General features: G+C 47.9%; 1 protein-coding gene across 11 annotated transcripts in view; it reads right to left on the bottom strand.

Annotated features, from left to right (window-relative positions):
• Positions 1–18,353, bottom strand: part of ACOXL (acyl-CoA oxidase like) — a 345,680-nt gene that overhangs the window by 283,026 nt on the left and 44,301 nt on the right. For all 11 annotated transcript variants that reach the window (XM_043918764.1, XM_043918767.1, XM_043918771.1 and 8 more), the window contains exons 4-8: positions 11,198–11,284; positions 10,512–10,610; positions 5,198–5,312; positions 4,693–4,779; positions 3,012–3,084 (exon numbers count right to left, since the gene is read on the bottom strand). In XM_043918764.1, coding sequence (XP_043774699.1) covers positions 3,012–3,084; positions 4,693–4,779; positions 5,198–5,312; positions 10,512–10,610; positions 11,198–11,284 — 461 coding nt within the window. The remainder of the gene's footprint in view (positions 1–3,011; positions 3,085–4,692; positions 4,780–5,197; positions 5,313–10,511; positions 10,611–11,197; positions 11,285–18,353) is intronic.

Here is an 18,353-nt window from a genome sequence, read left to right as displayed (position 1 = left end):
TAGGTTTGTAGTAATTTTTCAAATCAGGAATGTGAGTCCTCCTACTTTGTTTTTCATTATCAAGATTATTTCGGCTACTCTGAGTGTCTTGCATTTCCATCTGAATTTTAGGACCAGCTTCTCAATTCCTTTAAAAAAAGGCAGCTGAAATTTTGATAAGGATTTCACTGACATATATTTATAATCCCATTTTTGATCAAGTGATAAACCAACACCCCCAAGTGTGTTGCCTCTGCTGTTTGGTAGTATTCGGGGGGCTATACCAATGGAATAGTTTTCAATCAAATCTTATCAAAGAATATTCTATACACTCTCATACCTCCTACAGACCTTGGAGCCCCCTATCATTTTTCCCTCTGGTTGAATCTGACTTTCTAATCTCTAGTGCATTGGATAAATGCTAAACCAGTTGGTTGAGGTTCTGACAGAGGACTGTCCAATCCACTAAGATCCCATTTGGGTGAGTAAGAGATAGCGCACTCCACATCTACAGCTTCTCTTAGCTCTTCCCCATCTCTGAGAGTGGAGTGATGCTGGTGAGTGACAGGAAATGTGAGGGAAGGCTGGCGGTCCGCAGATCTGCTGGCATGGGCACTGGTTGTTTCTGAGGGGGCCTGGGGGCTTCATCCCCTACTAAGATACCCACAAAATGCTTTTGTTGTTTACATTTTGTGCGTGTGCGCTTAGTCACTCAGTCACATCCAACTCTTTGTAATCCCATGGACTGCGTCCTGCCAGGTTCCTCTGTCCATGGGATTCTCCAGGCAAGAATACTGGAGTGGGTTGCCATTTCCTCCTCCAGGGTATATTCTTCACCCAGGGATTGAATCAGGTCAACTGTGTTGCAGGCAAATTCTTTACTGTCTGAGATACAAGGGAAGCCCCTGTTTCCATTTTATTTCCTACCAATTCAGAAGGGGAAAAAAGTTAATAAACAGAATTTGGTTCATTTTCTTTCCCCTATTATTTTACTTAAACTTTTGATATCTATGACATATATTTGCTGACAAGAACTTGAAGGCAATAGAAAAGAGTAAAATGTTCAAGGAAAATCTATAGGAAAGCAGGGAGCAAGACTGATGGCTTACCTTTTCACAGATTTAAATATCACTGTAGTTTAGGATTTCTATTGGACATATGAAAAGATGCTGAGAAAAGTGAAAGTAATTGGTGTTTCTTAGCCTGCGTTAAGCACTGTGAACCCCTGGGCTCCACACCTGGAATGCACCTGTAGAAGTGTCTTAACCTCACTGGAATGCACCTTGACCTCACTGAGGGATGCTGGGAAATGACACTAAACACCACTCACCTCACTGGGATGCACCTTGACCTCACTGAGGGATGCTGGGAAATGACACTAAACACCATTCACCTCACTGGAATGCACCTTGACCTCACTGAGGGATGCTGGGAAATGACACTAAACACCATTCACCTCACTGGGATGCACCTTGACCTCACTGAGGGATGCTGGGAAATGACACTAAACACCATTCACCTCACTGGAATGCACCTTGACCTCACTGAGGGATGCTGGGAAATGACACTAAACACCATTCACCTCACTGGGATGCACCTTGACCTCACTGAGGGATGCTGGGAAATGACACTAAACACCATTCACCTCACTGGAATGCACCTTGACCTCACTGAGGGATGCTGGGAAATGACACTAAACACTTGTGGCACTGGGCTTCCCTGCTGGCTCAGCAGTGAAAATCTGCCTGCCAAGCAGGCGATGTGACTTCAATCCCTGGGTCAAGAAGATGCCCTGGAGAAGGAAATGGCAACCCACTCCAGTATTCTTGTGTGGAAAATCCCATGGACAGAGGAGCCTGACAGGCTACAGTCCATGAGGTCGCAAAAGAGCTGGATACAACTCAGCAACTAAACAACAGCCACCCATGACACTATTCACCTGATACCGGTTATAACAGCCCCCAAAGCTGAGAGAGGGCACCTTATCTCCTGCCGTCCACAGAGAGGCAATAACACTGTTTTGTGATAGCCAAAAAAAAAAATAATAAATTTAAGGGAAATAACCTAAACACCCAACAATAAGGGACTGATTATATAACTTACAGATAATTTATTTAACAGCTTATGGTGGCAATTTTAAAAATGATAATGCCTATGTGTATTTCGGGCTTCCCTGAAATACAGGTGGCTCAGACAGTAAAGAATCTGTCCACAATGCAGGAGATCCAGATTCAATCCCTGGGTCGGGAAGATCCCCTGAAGAAGGAAATGGCCACCCACTCCAGTACCCTTGCCTGGAGAATTCCATGGACAGAGGAGCCTGACAGGCTACAGTCTCAAACAATCAGACACAACTGAGCAACTAACATTTTCTATGTGTATTTATTGTTGCATAGAAACTTTGGACATATTTTGTTAAACAGAAACTACAAATTATAAAAAATAGAATTTCTAAGTGGATCTCATTCAGTAAAAATCAAACACCTCTCTCTTTAGTATCTACTCATAGAGAAAAGTCTAAAATGTTAAACACAAAAGTGTAATAAACATTGCAGCTAGATGATCAAACCAGTCAATCCTAAAGGAAATCAACTCTGAATATTCATTGGAAGGACTGATACTGAAGCTGAAGCTCCAATATTTTGGCCACCTGATGCGAAGAGCTGACTCACTGGAAAAGACCCTGATGCTGGGAAAGATTGAGGGCAGGAGGAGAAGGGGATGACAGATGAAATGGTTGGATGGCATCATTGACTCAATGTACATGAGTTTGCGCAAACTTCCAGAGATAGTGAAGGACAGGGAAACCTGGCGTCCTGTAGTCCATGGGGCTGCAAAGAGTTGGACACAACTTAGCGACTGAACAACAACAAAAGTAACAGTATTGGGGGTAATTTTAAGTTTTCTTCTATTTGTTTATCTACCTTAAGAAGACAAGTCTGGACGTAAAGCCCATGAGACCTAGGAACCAGGCCTGGGAGGCAAAGAGCTCATAGTTGCAGCAAGTCTGAGTTAAGGAGGCAGCTACTCACTTATCCAGCAGGTTCTCCCTCGGTATCCGAACATTGTCAAATCTCAGAATCCCGTTATCCACACCATGTAGACCTAGAGAGAACAGATGGGAAATGGAGCTGCAGGTGGGACAAGCTTATGAGCATCAGAAACACTGTCCCATGGGGCTTCCCTGGTGGTCCAGTGGCTAAGAGTCTGCGCTCCCAATGCAGGAGGCTCGGGTTTGACCCTTGGTCAGAGAACTAGATCCGGCAGGCCACAAGCAAGGGTTTGCATGTTGCTGTTGCTGCTCAGTCATGAAGTCATGTCCAACTCTTTGCGACCCCATTGACTGCAGCACGCCAGGCTTCCCTGTCCTCCACCATCTCCCGGGTTTGCTCAGAGCAAGTTTATACGCTACAGCTAAAAGATCCCACGTGCTGTAACCAAGACCTGATGCAGCCAAATATATAAACACATTTCTAAAAAATATACACCAAGAAATTTTTTTAAATAGATATGCCATCCCTGCCACTTTCCAGGTTGGACATCACTGAAACGCAAAGCCCTTCCTTTCACTTGCAGAATCGTGGCTGCTTCTTATTTGGGGCGGGGATGCCGTTTGCTAGTTTCCACGAAGCCTGGTGCCTGTCTCTCCAGCCGCCTCCTCACTAACGAGGATAGAGGAGCTGGGCCTCCTCGGGCCCAGCTGGGGCAGGTCTGGCGGGGACACAGCCATCTGCCTGAGCAGTTGCTGAGGCTGGGGAGGGGAGAATTCTAGGCAGCTGAGAGAACATCTGACTGAACATGTACAAGCAGGAAAGCTCATTCAGCCCCGCCAGTGACCCCGAACTCAATTTCCCTTCCTTCCCAATGCTTCCTCCTCAGAACACAGGGTGAATTTGCAATAGCAAAGGCCTAAAAGACACTGGAAAATAGCCAGAGGGTCAGCAGCGGGTGGATAGAGTGGCCCCTTCAAAACCAGTCTCTTCTGCCTTCACTGCTTTGGTGAGTTAGGTTAGACTCAGGTGGGGAAAAGTGGAAACAGTGACAGATTTTATTTTCTGGGGCTCCAAAATCACTGTGGACAATGATGCAGCCATGAAATTAAGAGATGCCTACTCCTTGGAAGAAAGGCTATGATAAATCTAGACAGTATATTAAAAAGTAGAGACATCACTTTGCCAACAAAGCTCCATAGAATCAAAGCCATGGTTTTTCCAGTGGTCATGAACAGATGTGAAAGTTGGACCATAAAAAAGGTTAGGCACTGAAGAACTGATGCTTTTGAACTGCAGTGCTTGAGAAGATTCTTGAGAGTCTCTTGGACAGCAAGGAGATCAAACCAGTCCATCCTAAAGGAAATCAATCCTGAATATTCATTGGAAGGACTGATGCTGAAGCTGAAGCTCCAGTACTTTGACAAGCTAATGCGAAGCACTGATTCTTTGGAAAAGACGCTGTGCTGGGAAGGATTGAGGGCAGGGAGAGAAGGGGGACACAGAGGATGAGATGGTTGGATGGCATCACCAATTCAATGGACATGGGTGTGAGTAAACTCCGGGAGATGGTGAAGGACAGGGAAGCCTGGTGTGCTGCAGGTCATGGGGCCACAAAGAGGTGGACATGACTTAGAGACTGGACACCAACAGCTGGTGGGCTGGGCGGGGAGAGGGCAGGAAGGGCACAGGAGGGCGGGAGCAGGGCCGCCTGCGAACTCACCTTCTTTATGCATCATATCAACCACCGTCACTCCTGGGTGCAAGCGTCCGTGTTCATCTCGGACAGGAACGATGAAGCAGTGGGGCCCTAAGGACAGTGACAAGACTCTGACTGAAGTCTCTAAAGACACAAGCCAGGCGTTCCTAATTTCCAGTGTGCAATTACGTTGATTCTAAAATTCATTCCGTTCTATGACTGGGAACTGCCAGTAATAGTGTATAATGTTGAATGTAATGATAAATTGCTTCATCATGTATATTTAGGAGACCAAGTGCTGAATTTTTTAAAAGACAAATAATTCAATTTTTCACGGTGCAAGTGGGATCTTAGCACCCCGATCTGCAGTGGAAGCATGAGTGTTCACCGCTGGACTGACAGGGGAAAGTTCCAATGCGAATTTTTTATTAAAAACAGCCATTGGGAGGGGAAGGATTCTGTGTAAAGCACTCATGGGAGAACAGTACTAATAAGAGAGACAGCCTGGGTTTCTGTGTTGGTGACAAACCTTGAGATCTTCCATTTATGATGAGCTGGGCAAAGACTGCTGCATAATTCCCGTACATCGCATTTCCGATGTACATCTTCTCAGCATCTTTACACGGTGTGTTAATGACAAATTCCTGCAGAGAAACAACAGAGCAACAGAGTTTTCCTCCTTATGGTTCCTTTCCAGCCCTGGGCTCAGTGCAACGAACGCCGTGAAACAGATTCATGTTGCATAGCTCCGCCCACTTAGGCGACCTCACAGAAAAGGCGCAGATGACCCAAAGTCGTTTAGTTCACCCTCACGTTCCTTCCCTTCTTGCTGGCCGCTCTTCTTTGTAAGGTTGGACTGGCACACATAGCATTTGTCTGAGTCTGTGGCTTAAATGTATGAATCCTTCTTCAGTGAGCTTCTTTCTCTCTAGGCTACTCCACACTGAGGTTTTGACTTTTAAATAATCTAGCACCCACACCCCTAACAGCCCTGGTGATGTGCACTCAGGTCTCACCACAGCCCTCACTCCCAAACATTCCACCTGCAAGTTTCACAAGAAACCATAGAGTACCCAATGATCTGGGGCCCAGTTCGATGGGTCCATGCCTGTGTATTTCATTTTCTCTACTGGACATTGTCCCTCCTGGACCAATGGCATGGTTCCTCGGGTCCTCCACTGATTCCCGGGCCTCAGACATCCCTGCATCTAAGGTATGAGTCCACTGTTTGAACAGCAACTAACTCACCCAAGGTTACACGTGTAGGCACATGTGTGCTAAGTCACTTCCGTTAAGTCCACCTCTTTGCAAGCCTACAGACTGAGCCCGCCAGGCTCCTCTGTCCATGGGACTCTGCAGGCAAGAATACTGGAGTGGGCTCCCATGCCCTCTGCCAGAGGATCCTCCCAACCCAGGCACTGAGCCCACGCCCCTCATGTCTCCTGCACTGGCAGGGGGCTTCTTTACCACTCACGCCACCTGGGAAGCCCTTAAATGTGTACACCTGCACACAAACAAGACCAATAAGCAACTGTGACCGAGTCCCACCACTGCTTAGAATCTCATCCCAGAAAATTTTGATTTTTATAAAAAGAAATATCTCATTTAAGCCTCGGGGTGACTGTTTCAAAATCTCTCTCCATTTTCTTCAGCAATGAATATGATAATAAAAGGTTCCCTCAAAAGCTCATGTGAATAAGCCCTTAAACCAAAAAGCATGTGTCAACAATTCTCCATCTTATAAGGGAATGAATCTTAGAACACACCATCTAGCTTGTCTCCAAAAGATGACCAAGGATTCTAGTTCAAAACAGTCTGAAGTTAACATTGGTCAGGAAAAAGCAGGGGGGAAATAATTAGCTTTTTGTTTTCAGTCTCTGCTCAAAACTCTGCCTCCTTTTTCTTCCCCTCCAGGAACCAGAACAGGATCACCATGGAAACACCTCTCTTCCCTTCTTGGTCCTCTATCATGCTGCTTGCTACGTGGGATATCCTTCAGCCTCTTGTTAAGGAGAGACAGACCATAACTGCCAACCCTGGATACTGGGTACCTGGAACAGGTCGAAGAATCCAGGGGGTGGGGGGAATGGGAAAGGAAAGAGGAAGCCAGGGCAGGGCGTGAGGGCAAAAAAACAGAACCGCAAATTTAATCGAAGCTGACAATATCAAAGATGTGGCTGAACCAAACCAACAAGCTATTGATCATGTAAAGATCACCTCGGATTTCAGATTTTCAAGTATATGGACTGTACTTTCCCTCTGGCCAAGAAATACAGTCTTGGAGCCCAAGAAAACATTCTCTGACACATGTGCACACAGGGAAATTTTTAAAATAGGCAAGGGCTTTTCAGAAACACAAATGGATGAGCTGATCGTTTTTAAAGTCTCTGGAGGCTGCTGCCCTTGTTTTATCGGGCCAGCCAGGAAAGGGATAAAATATATCTTTTAAGGTAAAGAATCCACCTTCCAAGGAAGGCCAGCCTTTCTTTCCTTCCTAAAGAAAGGAGTTATTGTGAGGCTGGTGGGTGCAGTAACAAATGACAACAAACAACATGTGATGAGGGGATGTATTAAACAGCACCCCAAGGGTGGGAAGGGAAGGAGCAGAGAAAGGCTCACCTTCTGAAAAGGTCTGGTGGTATGGGGAGGAGACAGGAGGCCACCCGTCCCCATCAACATTTGATCCTCTCTGGGAAAGGAGTTTTGTCACTTCTGGCAAAAACACTTGATTTGGAAAGTCTGCCTCAGCCAAAACGCTGGCGTTTAAAGCTGGATCTAAATAATGCACACCATGTCTGTTGGTTCCTATTATAATTAGTTGCTGAAGGCTGACAAAACAGTCAATTCTGTAAACACTCATAGAGATGGCTTTGGCCAGAGAGCTCTTAAAGCCTCATTTATTTTTGTGATTTTGCATAAAGTGCAAAAATAAAACCCTCTCTTACCTCAAAACCCTCCATGCTGCTACTCAACCCACCATCCAAAAATAAAAATAAAACAACCAACCCACAGGAACGAATAACAAAAAAATTGAAGAGATTAAAACTGCTCCAGAGGGAGGGAGAGCTCATTTGATATGCTCTAACGTTTGAAAAGGGAAACGAAGGGGAAAGCACAGAAACCAATGAAGGGGAAAGCCATTCTCGGCTAAGCCAGGCCTCAGTGGCCTGAGTCTATGATAGGCTTATTCCCTCCCTCACTCCCCTGGGAGGCAGCAAGTTCACCAGTCTTCTCATCATTACGATTTCAACTTTGCAACTCCCCTGCAGACAGCGGCCGCCACTGAAGCACACCAGGCAGCTGAATCATTTACGCCGTTTGGGGAAAACAGGCCCGACACAGGGAAATCAGTTTTGTGCAAAATAATAATAATTATTATAATTATAAGAAGAAGACAAAAAAGAATTGTGGGTGGGTTTTTTCCCTTAAATGACAGCAAGGTGACCTCAAGACTACTGTTTCGGGAGAAAAAAAAAATGGGGCAGGCAGAACCCCATGATGTTTGGTCAATGTGCCATCTCCGGCAGGAAAGCTAAGCTCTGAAGGGCAATCCCCTTGAACCTGAGATTCACTTGCTAACTTCATAGCCATAGTTTCTCCGCCTGAAAAATAAGGACAAAAATATGTTCCTGCAAGATTATAGAATATGTAACACAATGGTGCACTGCAGAGTGCTTGGCCTGGGGCCTAGCGCACACGCAGTAGCTTAATTGTCACATTTATGGGATTGTTGCTATAAGAGAATGTGCACGCGTGCTAAATCGCTTTAGTGATATAACTCTTTTCGACCCTATGGATCATAGTCCTGTCAGAGATATAGTCCTGTCCATGGGATTCTCCAGGCAAGAATACTGGAGTGGGTTGCCATGCCCTCCTCCAGGGGATCTTCCCCACCCAGGGATCAAACCCGCATTTCTTATATCTCCTGCATTGGCAGGCAAGTTCTTTACCACTAGCCCCACCTGGGAAGCAGATGAATGTGGTAGTATACTATACAGAGTTTGAGGCAGAGCTTGGCACAGAGCGAGCATTCAATAGGCGACAGTCCTTATTCTGGTCTTTATTGTGACCTCAGACATCAATGGCTACTGCAGAGAACTTGCATCAGGGCAGGAGACAAGGCAGGATATCCTCTCACACGACCCTCACCTGCATCTGTCATTCTAAATGCTGACCGCCTCCAGCTAGCATTCTTGGGTCAGAAGACCTAGGAACAGCACTCCAGATTCCCAAGGACAACAGCCAAAATGAAGAAAAGGCTGAGTCACCAGATACACAGGCAAATGGCCATACCCACAAGCACAAGGCCACACCCACAAGCACATGGCCACATTCATAGCTTATGGCCACACAAGTTTGCACACTCACTCACACACACATTTCTAGAAAAAACTGCAAAACGTATTTATCCCTTTGTGGTTTTTAGGAATACCCAATATCAAACAAGAAACTAGAAAGGAGAATAAAATAAGTAGATCACTGCTTTCTTTATTTGAGGACAGGACGTAGGAGCTAAAAAGATGGGGGGCAGGATTTACAGAACAGGATTTTTGCTGCAACCCATTCCTAGAGAGCTATCGATTTAGAGGGTCTTACCAACATTTTGGAGTTCAACCCATACAATAGGGCTTCCCTGGTGGCTTAGAGGTAAAGAATCCACCTTCCAAGCAGGAGACACAGGTTTGATCCCTGGGTCAGAAAGATCCGCTGGAGAAGGAAATGGCAGCCCATTCCAGTATCCTTGCCTGGAAAATCCCATGGACAGAGGAGCCTGACAGGCTACAGTCCATGGGGCTGGACACGACTGAGCAGCTAAACAACAACCACCCAGGTAGTAAAGTCAGATTGTTTTGTGAAATTTTATTTTGGTTGCCTTGTGGATTTTTGTCCATATCACAGTTACAGATATTGCATCATGCTGAGACAGACCTGGGACCCTTTGCTGCAATGCTTGCACCTGGCTACACCTCTCCTCAAGCAACACAATATATAAAGATACAATATTGCACTAAAAATAACTGTGTGCAGGCTCAGTTGGGGCAAAATTATAGAGAAAACATACAAAGAGACCAAAAAAACCAACTACCAATTTTGAAGAGCCTAGAGAAAAAGCAGGATGTCGGGAGCAAAAACAGGATACTGAGCATACCCCCTGCACACAACACCACGTCAGGGGTAGGCAAACCATCTAAGCCATCCCTCTGGCCTGACCCCTTGACACACCCCTATACTCACCGCATATAAGGAGTCAGCTCACGCCCCACTCAGGGAGTGAGCAAGCAAGAGGACCTGATACTTGTTCTCGGTTCCCCCTGCTGCAGCAGGGGTCCCAGTAAAGCCTTGCCTGAATTTCTTGTCTGGCCTCTGATCAATTTCTACTGCCTGGGGAAGGTCAAGAACCCTGGTTGGTATCAAGGCCAGCACCGAGGCCTCGGCTCCCGGAAGGAGGTCCAGCACATACAGTGTCCTCCCGCCCCACGGGGTGATGCGCCAACAGAGACCTCTCTCACACCCATGCCCCTGCTACTGCTAGGAAGGACCACAAGATGGTGGAGGTCCTGTTCTCACCAAGCTGCCCCAGAGCATGAAGTTAATAAGTGCACCTCAAATGTCTCAGCAGTGTCCTCCCAAGGTAGGTGCCGTGCAAGTGTTGGCAGTAGACTCAGGGAGGCTGAGCACACATCCAGCGCCACTAAAACTCAGACACTTCTGAATTCGGGCACCTCTGGCTAGACAGTGCACACAGTGTGGGTGAACATGGTCTCGGGACGAAGAGGAAGGAGAGTCTGCTGGGTTCTAGTCTTCTGCCCACAGAACTGCAGAACCACAGGAAGAATCCTCACCTGTGCAGAGAAGTCAAAGGTGGCTTCGGTCTGGATCCCTCTGACGTTGCTTCCATGTCCCCTCTCGGTCATTGCAAACATCCCCGTGTATTTCTGCTCCTGGAATTGACCGGGTGTGAGAAGGGAATCATCTAGTCAAATGGCTGCTCTAACTGCTGACCTCTCAGATCACTATCTCAGAGGATGGGATGGTTGGCTGGCATCACTGACTCAAGGGACATGAGTTTGAGCAAACTCCGTGAGATGGTGAAGGACAGGGAAGGCTGGCGTGCTGCAGTTCATGGGGTTACAAAGAGTCGGACAGGACTGAGCGACTGAACAACTGAACAACATATCATTAAGAACATCGGCGAGAGAGGGAGTAGTGAGTTGCAGTTGGAGATATTATAAAAATTCAGTCTGGTGACAGCTAAGGTGATAACAATATGACAGACTTGTGCAATCTAAAAAAAGGAGACTTAGGATTCTCATTTCAAACAAAGCTCTGGCTGACACTAATTGTATATTTTATTTTCTTTTTCTGCAAACACACATACACTCCTAACTACTGTGAATTTTTGCTACCCACCCCAGCATTCTGGTCTGGAGAATTCCATGGACTGTACAGTCCATGGGTCGGAAAGAGTAAGACACAACTGAGCGACTTTCACTTTCATTGAAACTATCTAAGGTGGTCCACGCCATACCTGGAGAGGCTGAAGCCATTGAGTTACGTGTGCCGGGCCTCCAAGATTTCTGATGGCCCCACCGAACAGCCAGTAAATTATTCCACACTGGAAACAAGCAGAGTACAGACCATTGTTAGAAACAGTCAACAACTTAACGATGACTGAACCCACTGGGCAAAAGCCATTCAAGGAACACTGATCAGCCCATCAAGCTTTACCTTCGCCCCACATGCCCTTCCCCTTTCGGCCTGTCCAGCCCCAGTCCCTCTGGGCAGGCACGGCTCTCGATTCCCCTTTGTGCAGAGGTCACCCCAACAGCACAGAGCATCCGTCCTCCATCCTCAGGGCGACCCAGTTCACCCCATCACTCTGCCTTGTCTGAAAAACGTGAAAGTGTCAGTCACTCAGTCATGTCCAGCTCTTGCGACCCTACAGACTGGGAGCCATGGATTCTGCCCTCTGTCCATGGGATTCTCCAGGCAAGAATACTGAAGGGTGTTGCCATGCCCTGCTCCAGGGGATCTTCCCCACCCAGGGAGTATATCCCGAGTCTCCCTCACGGCAGGCAGATTCTTTACCATCTGGACCACCAGGGAAGCCCCTGCCTTATCTGCTCAGGGTTTAGTTTGGTGCCTGGTAGGTCGAAGGTATGCAGCAGCCTTTGTTCACTGATCCCAGGTGCTGACCGCAGCCTGGATAGTCCTACCATGAGAGACAGTCTGCAAACAGGAAGGTGGATGGAAGAGGCAAGGCTGCAGCATGAGCAGGCACTGGGCTCAGACCCCAGCTCAGCTCCCCACCAGCTGTGGGACCTTGGACAACGACACAATGACTGAGTTTCCTCATCTGACAGACACAGTGGGCAGTGAGCCCCCACTTGGACAACGACACAATGACTGGGTTTCCCCATCCGACAGATGCAGTGGGCAGTGAGCCCCCACTTACTGTGCCCTCCCGCCTTCCAGGGTCTGAGCTCCACACACTCACTGCCTGTCACACAATTCCCATTCCCCTCACCAGGCTTCCCTGGTGGCTCGGACAGTTAAGACTCTTCCTGCAATGCAGGAGACCCAGGTTCGATCCCTGAGTCGGGAAGATCCCATGGAGAAGGGAATGGCTACCTACTCCGGCATTCTTGCCTGCAGAATTCCATGGACAGAGGAGCCTGGCGGGCTACAGTCCATGGGGTTGCAAAGAGTTAGACATGACCGAGCAGCTGACACCTTCTCGTCCACTTCCTCACTTGGCAGATGAGGACAGTGAGGTTCAGGAGGAGGACGTGGCCTGTCCATGGCTGCACCTGAGGAAGCATGCAGGGCCGGGGTTCAAGGCCAAGCTGCCTGACACCTAACAGCCCTTCATAGGTTGCTGCAAGGTTCAGTGAGAGGCACCTGCCAAGCACTTTGGTCAAGAGGAGGAGAAAGAAGAAAAGGAAGGGTGGCTTGAGCAGGGCCGTCTGAAGGGAGCAGGGGACTGACTGCAAAGACAGAAGGGCTCTGGTCTTCAGACATTTGCTGTGCTTGCCGCTCAGTGCCCGGTCCACTCATGGGAGCACAGCCCCAGCTTTCCTCCCAGGAGCCCTCTCCCCCAGAATCAGCCCAAGCGGCTCGTGGCTAATGTCAACATCCAGTCCAGCTTTCAGATGAGCCTGGGACCCAGGACTGGCCAATCTGCATAACATCGTGGCCATGGGGATGCTTTGGGATGAATCCGTGATCTGGGTGGGTCCTATCAGAGTGGCCACTGGACACAGGAGTCAGCTATTAGAGAAGAGAAACTCTCTCTTTTATTGGAAGCAATGGAACTTGGAAGAAGGGAGGGTGGGGACTGCTCTTGCCATCAAGAGAGCTGGTGAAGGAAGCCAATGCATGGGGTCAAGGTGAGGAGAAGTTGAGAGATGAGAGGAACCAGGCCTCACACACCCACATCTGAAGCCAGCTAGACCCTGGACTCTTTGAGTATAGCAGCCAATAAGTGCCTTTTTTCCTGGGGTGACTGCAATGGAATGCATCCCAGTGGACACAGTGACTCCAAGGAAAATCTTGCAGGTAAGTGGCAGAAACAGCATCTTCACATGCTCCCATCTGAAAACAGTCATCAGCCTCTGGTGGGGACCATACCCTGCACCACACAGGTGTAATCAGCCTTAACGCTAACTTCCAAAAAGGCCACTTCATCAAGTTGAAGCGAACCACTTGACCAGCTGAAATGCTCTGACATCACAACAGATGAATTTCACTAATTACATCGACATATGAGGCGCTTGCATTTGGAGAATCATCAAACATCCTTGGAAGAGGCTGAACACCCTGATTTCTCAGCTCCCTGCTCCTTGGAGTCACTGCCGACCCAGCAACCTGCTTTTCTAATTCCAACCCAGGAAAATGGAATCCATCCAAATAGTCCTTTTTCCCCCCAAACCCTCTTGGAAATCAAGTTAAAGAAAAATATTTTTCTAAAACTAAAACAGGTTGAATTTTCCGCCCTTAAGTCTCTTTGGCTGATGGCTAATGTGTTCTTTATAGTGTATTGTTTTCCTAGGTTTTACACTTTTTCCTCCTCTTTAGAAAGACAGGAAATGAGTCAGCCACCTTTTGAAAGACTCCATTCACTAAACGCTATTAGTTGGAGCACTGGGCTGGGTGAGTGAAACCTGCAGGCTTCCGGAAAGCCACAGGAGTCGGGCTTCCCTGGCGGCTCAGCGGTAAAGAATCTGCCTGCCAATGCAAGACACACAGGTTCAATCCCTGATCCAGGGAGATTCCACATGGCATGAGCAACTAAAGCCTGTGTGCCAGCACTACTGAGCCGTGCTGGAGAGCCCAGGAGCCACGATTACTGAAGTTGGAGCACCCTACAGCCTGTGCTCTGCAAGAGAAGCCACCGCAACGAGAAGCCCGCACACCCCAACTGGGGAGTAATCCCCACTCACCGCAACTAGACAAGGCCCTCACAGTGATACAGACCCAGCACAGCCAAAAATAAAAATTTTGTTTTAACACTGCAGGAGTTAACTGAGGCACTACCTGTAGACCCCGATCTACACAGTCTGTTCAAACATGGGCCTCTTCCCCACATGCTGACCAGCACAAAGCCACATTCTCCAAAGAGCAGTGAATCTGACAGTTGGGGATGCCCCTGGGGGACTCGAACAGACAACTCTCTGGCCTGCTGTACACTCTGAGCAGGGTACGGTGCCCAGCCCGGCGGGCAGACCCAAGGTGCCCAGCGAGGGTGTGGTGGTCAGATCGCAGTCAAGGGCATGAGAAGCGGAGGTGTTTGGGGAGGATTCTGGAGACAGAGCTGGTGGGTTAGACTCGGGAGGTGGGGGCAACGTGACACCTGGTCTTTGACCTGAGTCTTCAGACAGATGGAGGATCATCCATCGCAAGGGAGGAGCCTGCAGGAGAAGCCAGGGAGGAGGGGGTGGGTTCCCCAAAACAGGGATGCTGAGCCAGAATGAGAAGGGCGCAGAGCCATCACGAGGAGCAACACCAGGTGTCCCCGGGACAGGGCACCGGTCCACTGTTGCCAACACTGCCCAGTGAGTGTCCTGCCCTGGCTTCTCCCAGCCCACCTCGGGAGACAGGATCCAGAGAAATGCTGGGGAAAGCAGCGGCAAGGAAATAAAACAGGGAAGGGGAGGCAAGGGACACCTAAGGAAAACCCTAACTTTAAACACATGCACACCTTGTACTGCTTGTTTGAGAAAGCCCCCTCTCTCCTTTCTCACTTCTCTGGAGCACACAGCTCCAAGGCCAAGTGCAGGGGGTTATGAGCACAACAGGCCCAGGGAGGGCTGGTGGCGGCCTCCGATGGCCACAGTTGGAAGCTGGGAACTATGGTCAGGACAGGCTGACGGGCCCAGGGATATGGCCTCCAGCAAGGCCCTTTAGCTTCCAAAGAGTGGCTAGAAGGAGAGCCGACCCCTGGGCAGGGGAAGCTGAGTGGGCTGGGCCTGGGAACAAAGGTTGGTGCCTCCTCCGCCCACTAGCTGAGCCACCATCTGGGAAGCCCGTTTGGGGAAGGCCCAGGTCAGGAGCTGCAGAACCCCCCACCACCCCTTACAGAGCTCCTGCAACCTGCAAGGCATGGCCTGGAGCTCCTCCTGGGCACCACTGGCTTAAATCTGGACCAGCCTGTGACTGGGCATCAACACCAGCTAGCATCACAGTCCTCATAGAAAACGAAGCTGCAGGTGTATAATGGGACATCTAGGGCCGTGATGGAGACATCTCGGAGTCGGGACATGAACCCACATCGTTCTGACCATCTCCCTGACAGCACAGACCTGCCAGGTCTGTGATGTGTGCAAGAATCCAGGTCCTTTCTACATGATGGTCAGACAGCGGGTCCCCTGAAGAGACTTCAAGTGCATTCAGATTGTTTCCATTTCAAAAGCAGATGGGAGGGACTCACCTGGTGGTCAAGTGGTTAGGACCCCATACTCCCAATAAAAGGGGTGGGTTTGACCCCTGGTCAGGGAACTAGATCCCACATGCCACAACTAAAGATTCCACATGTCACAGCTAAGAACTGCCATAGTCAAATAAATAAATAAGTTTAAAAAAGAAAAAATAAAAGTGGATGGGCTATACCAAGGCACTGCAGTTGGTTTTTGAGACAATGGTAACCCCACAAAGGATAGTGCAATGGACTAAGTTGTTAGGTCTTCACCCAGAAACTCCTATTTGTTGCTGCACAGTCGCTAAGTCATGTCCAACTCTTTGTGATCCCAAAGACTGTTACCCAAAAGGCTCCTTTAATCCATGAGATTTTCTTGGCAGGAATATTGGAATGGGTTGTCATTTCCTCCTTCAGGGGATCTTCCTAATGCAGGGATGGAACCTGCATCTCCTGCATTGGCAGGTGGATTCTTTACTGCTGAACCACCAGAGAAGCCCAGAATTCATATGCAGAAGCTTTAATCCCCAATGTGGTGTTAGGATATAGGAACTTTGGGAACTAACCACAGTTAAATGAGGTCTTTAGGATGGGGCCCTCATGATGGGATTAGTGCCCTTACAAGAAATACCAGAGTGCACTCTCTCTCGCTCTCTCTTCTCTCTCTCTGTCTCCCCCCACCCTGCTCCTGAAATGTGAGCACACACAGAGAAGGTGGCTGGCTGCCTACAAGCCAGAAAGAGGGCCCTAACCTGGAACTGAATCAGCTGGCAGCTAGATCTTGGACTTCCCAGCCTCCGGAACCATGAAAAAATTAATTTCTGTTGTTTAAACCACTGGTTCTGTAGCTCTTAATCATGACAGCCCACGCAAACCAAGACAGAGTGAGATGATTCAAACAAGGGGAAGCAGGAGCCGTCACGGGGAAGAAGAAAAGGAAGCAGGTCTCGATTCTTTTGGCTGTAGAGTTCATCCAGATTGCATCAGCCTGTTTGGTGGGAGACCTTGGGCTGGCTCCCAAGTTAGAGTGAGATTCAAAGCCCTCAGCAGAAAAGGTCTCTCTCTGGCACCCCTCTCCCTTTCCCCGCCCCTTCACTGTGAGTTGCTCTCCAAGCAGCCCTTGGCTCAGCCAGCACTTGGCTGTGTGAGTACAACTGTGCTTGTCCAAAGCACTTATGGACACCTGGAGCTGCTGGATGACGCAGACTCGGAGGAAGAGAAAAAGGCGCTCAGGGCTACGGGGTGCAGATAATGCTGATGAACTGATGTTCAGGATGACGGCCAGCTCAGGTAACCAGGAGAGCCAACAGGGGCCTTGGGCTGGCAGTGAGATATGGGGAGGTTGTGACCAACCCAGGACTCACTCACCCATTCTCCACGCACTGCACTCCCCTCACTGGAAGTCTCCCTCCATCACCAACAGGAAAGGCAGATGGGCTGGACCAGGGGCACAACCTACACCTTGCACAAACTGTCTAGGATGTCTGAGCACAAGAGAAAAAAGATGCCCCTGTATGTATGGCTTGATACAGTGCTTTCCTGGTGACTCAGCAGTAAAGAATCCTCCTGCCACTGTCTGCCATTGCAGGAGACCCGGGTTCAATGCCTGGGTCAGGAAGATCCCCTGGAGAAGGGAATGGCAACCCACTCCAGTATTCTTGCCTGGAAAATCCCATGGACAGAGGAGCCTGGCAAGCTGCAGTCCCTGGGGTTGCAGAGTCAGACACGGCTAAGCAACTAAACAACAGCAACAAACAACCCATGTGCGAGAAAAGCAAACAGGGTTAATTGTCCTTTTTTTTTTTTTTTGACATGGACCATTTTTAAAGTCTTTATTTATTTGTTACAATATTGTTTTTGTTTTGTGTTTTATTTTTTTTGGCCCTGAGGCATGTAGGATCTTAGCTCCCTGACCAGGGATTGAATCCACACCAACATTAGAAAAAAGAAAGTCGGCTGATTCATATCAATGTATGACAAAACCCACTGAAATGTTGTGAAGTAATTAGCCTCCAACTAATAAAAAAAAAAAAAAAAGAAAGAAAAAAGAAAGTCTTTCCCATTGGACCACCAAGGGAAGTCCCTAATCATCATCACTTTTGTCAAATTTTCCAAGTTTTTTTATTATGATATAATAATAGCATAAATGTTATAACATAAAGCTTGCCATTTTAGCCATGGTTACTGAACAGTTCAGCGGGATGAACTGTACTAACAGCATTATGCAACCATCGGCACTACTTCTAAAACTTGCTCATCCTCCCAGCAAACTCTGTGCCCATTAACCAACAACTGACCCCGTTCTCCTCTTCTCTCAGCCTCTGGGAACCTGTAATTTACTTTTTATCTCTAAAAATTAATTTGCCTATTCTCAAACTTTCATATAAGTGGAATCATATAGTATTTGTCCTCATGGATCTGGCTTATTTCACTTAGCATATTTTCAAGATTCGTGTTGTAACATGTACCAGAACTTCACTCATTTTTATGGCTGAGTGATATTCCATGGTACATACATGTACATATATACATACATGGTACATACAAAATATTAGACAATATTTTGCTTATTCATTCATGTATTGATGGACACTTGTTTCTTTCAGCCTATGAGGTACTGTGAATAACGCTGCAATGAACATTGGCATACAAGTATCTGTTTAAGTCCCTGTTTTAATTCTTTGGGGTACATACCTAGGAGTGGAACTGCTGGATCATACAATTTAGTTCTACATTTAACCTTTTGAGTGACTGCAAAACAGCTTTGATT

The sequence above is a fragment of the Cervus elaphus genome, chromosome 11, assembly GCF_910594005.1.
Source record: "Cervus elaphus chromosome 11, mCerEla1.1, whole genome shotgun sequence".
In the NCBI taxonomy this organism is placed as follows: Eukaryota; Metazoa; Chordata; class Mammalia; order Artiodactyla; family Cervidae; genus Cervus; species Cervus elaphus.
The sequence above is the reverse complement of the archived record's forward strand: the minus strand, read 5'-3'. Positions and strand labels throughout refer to the sequence as shown.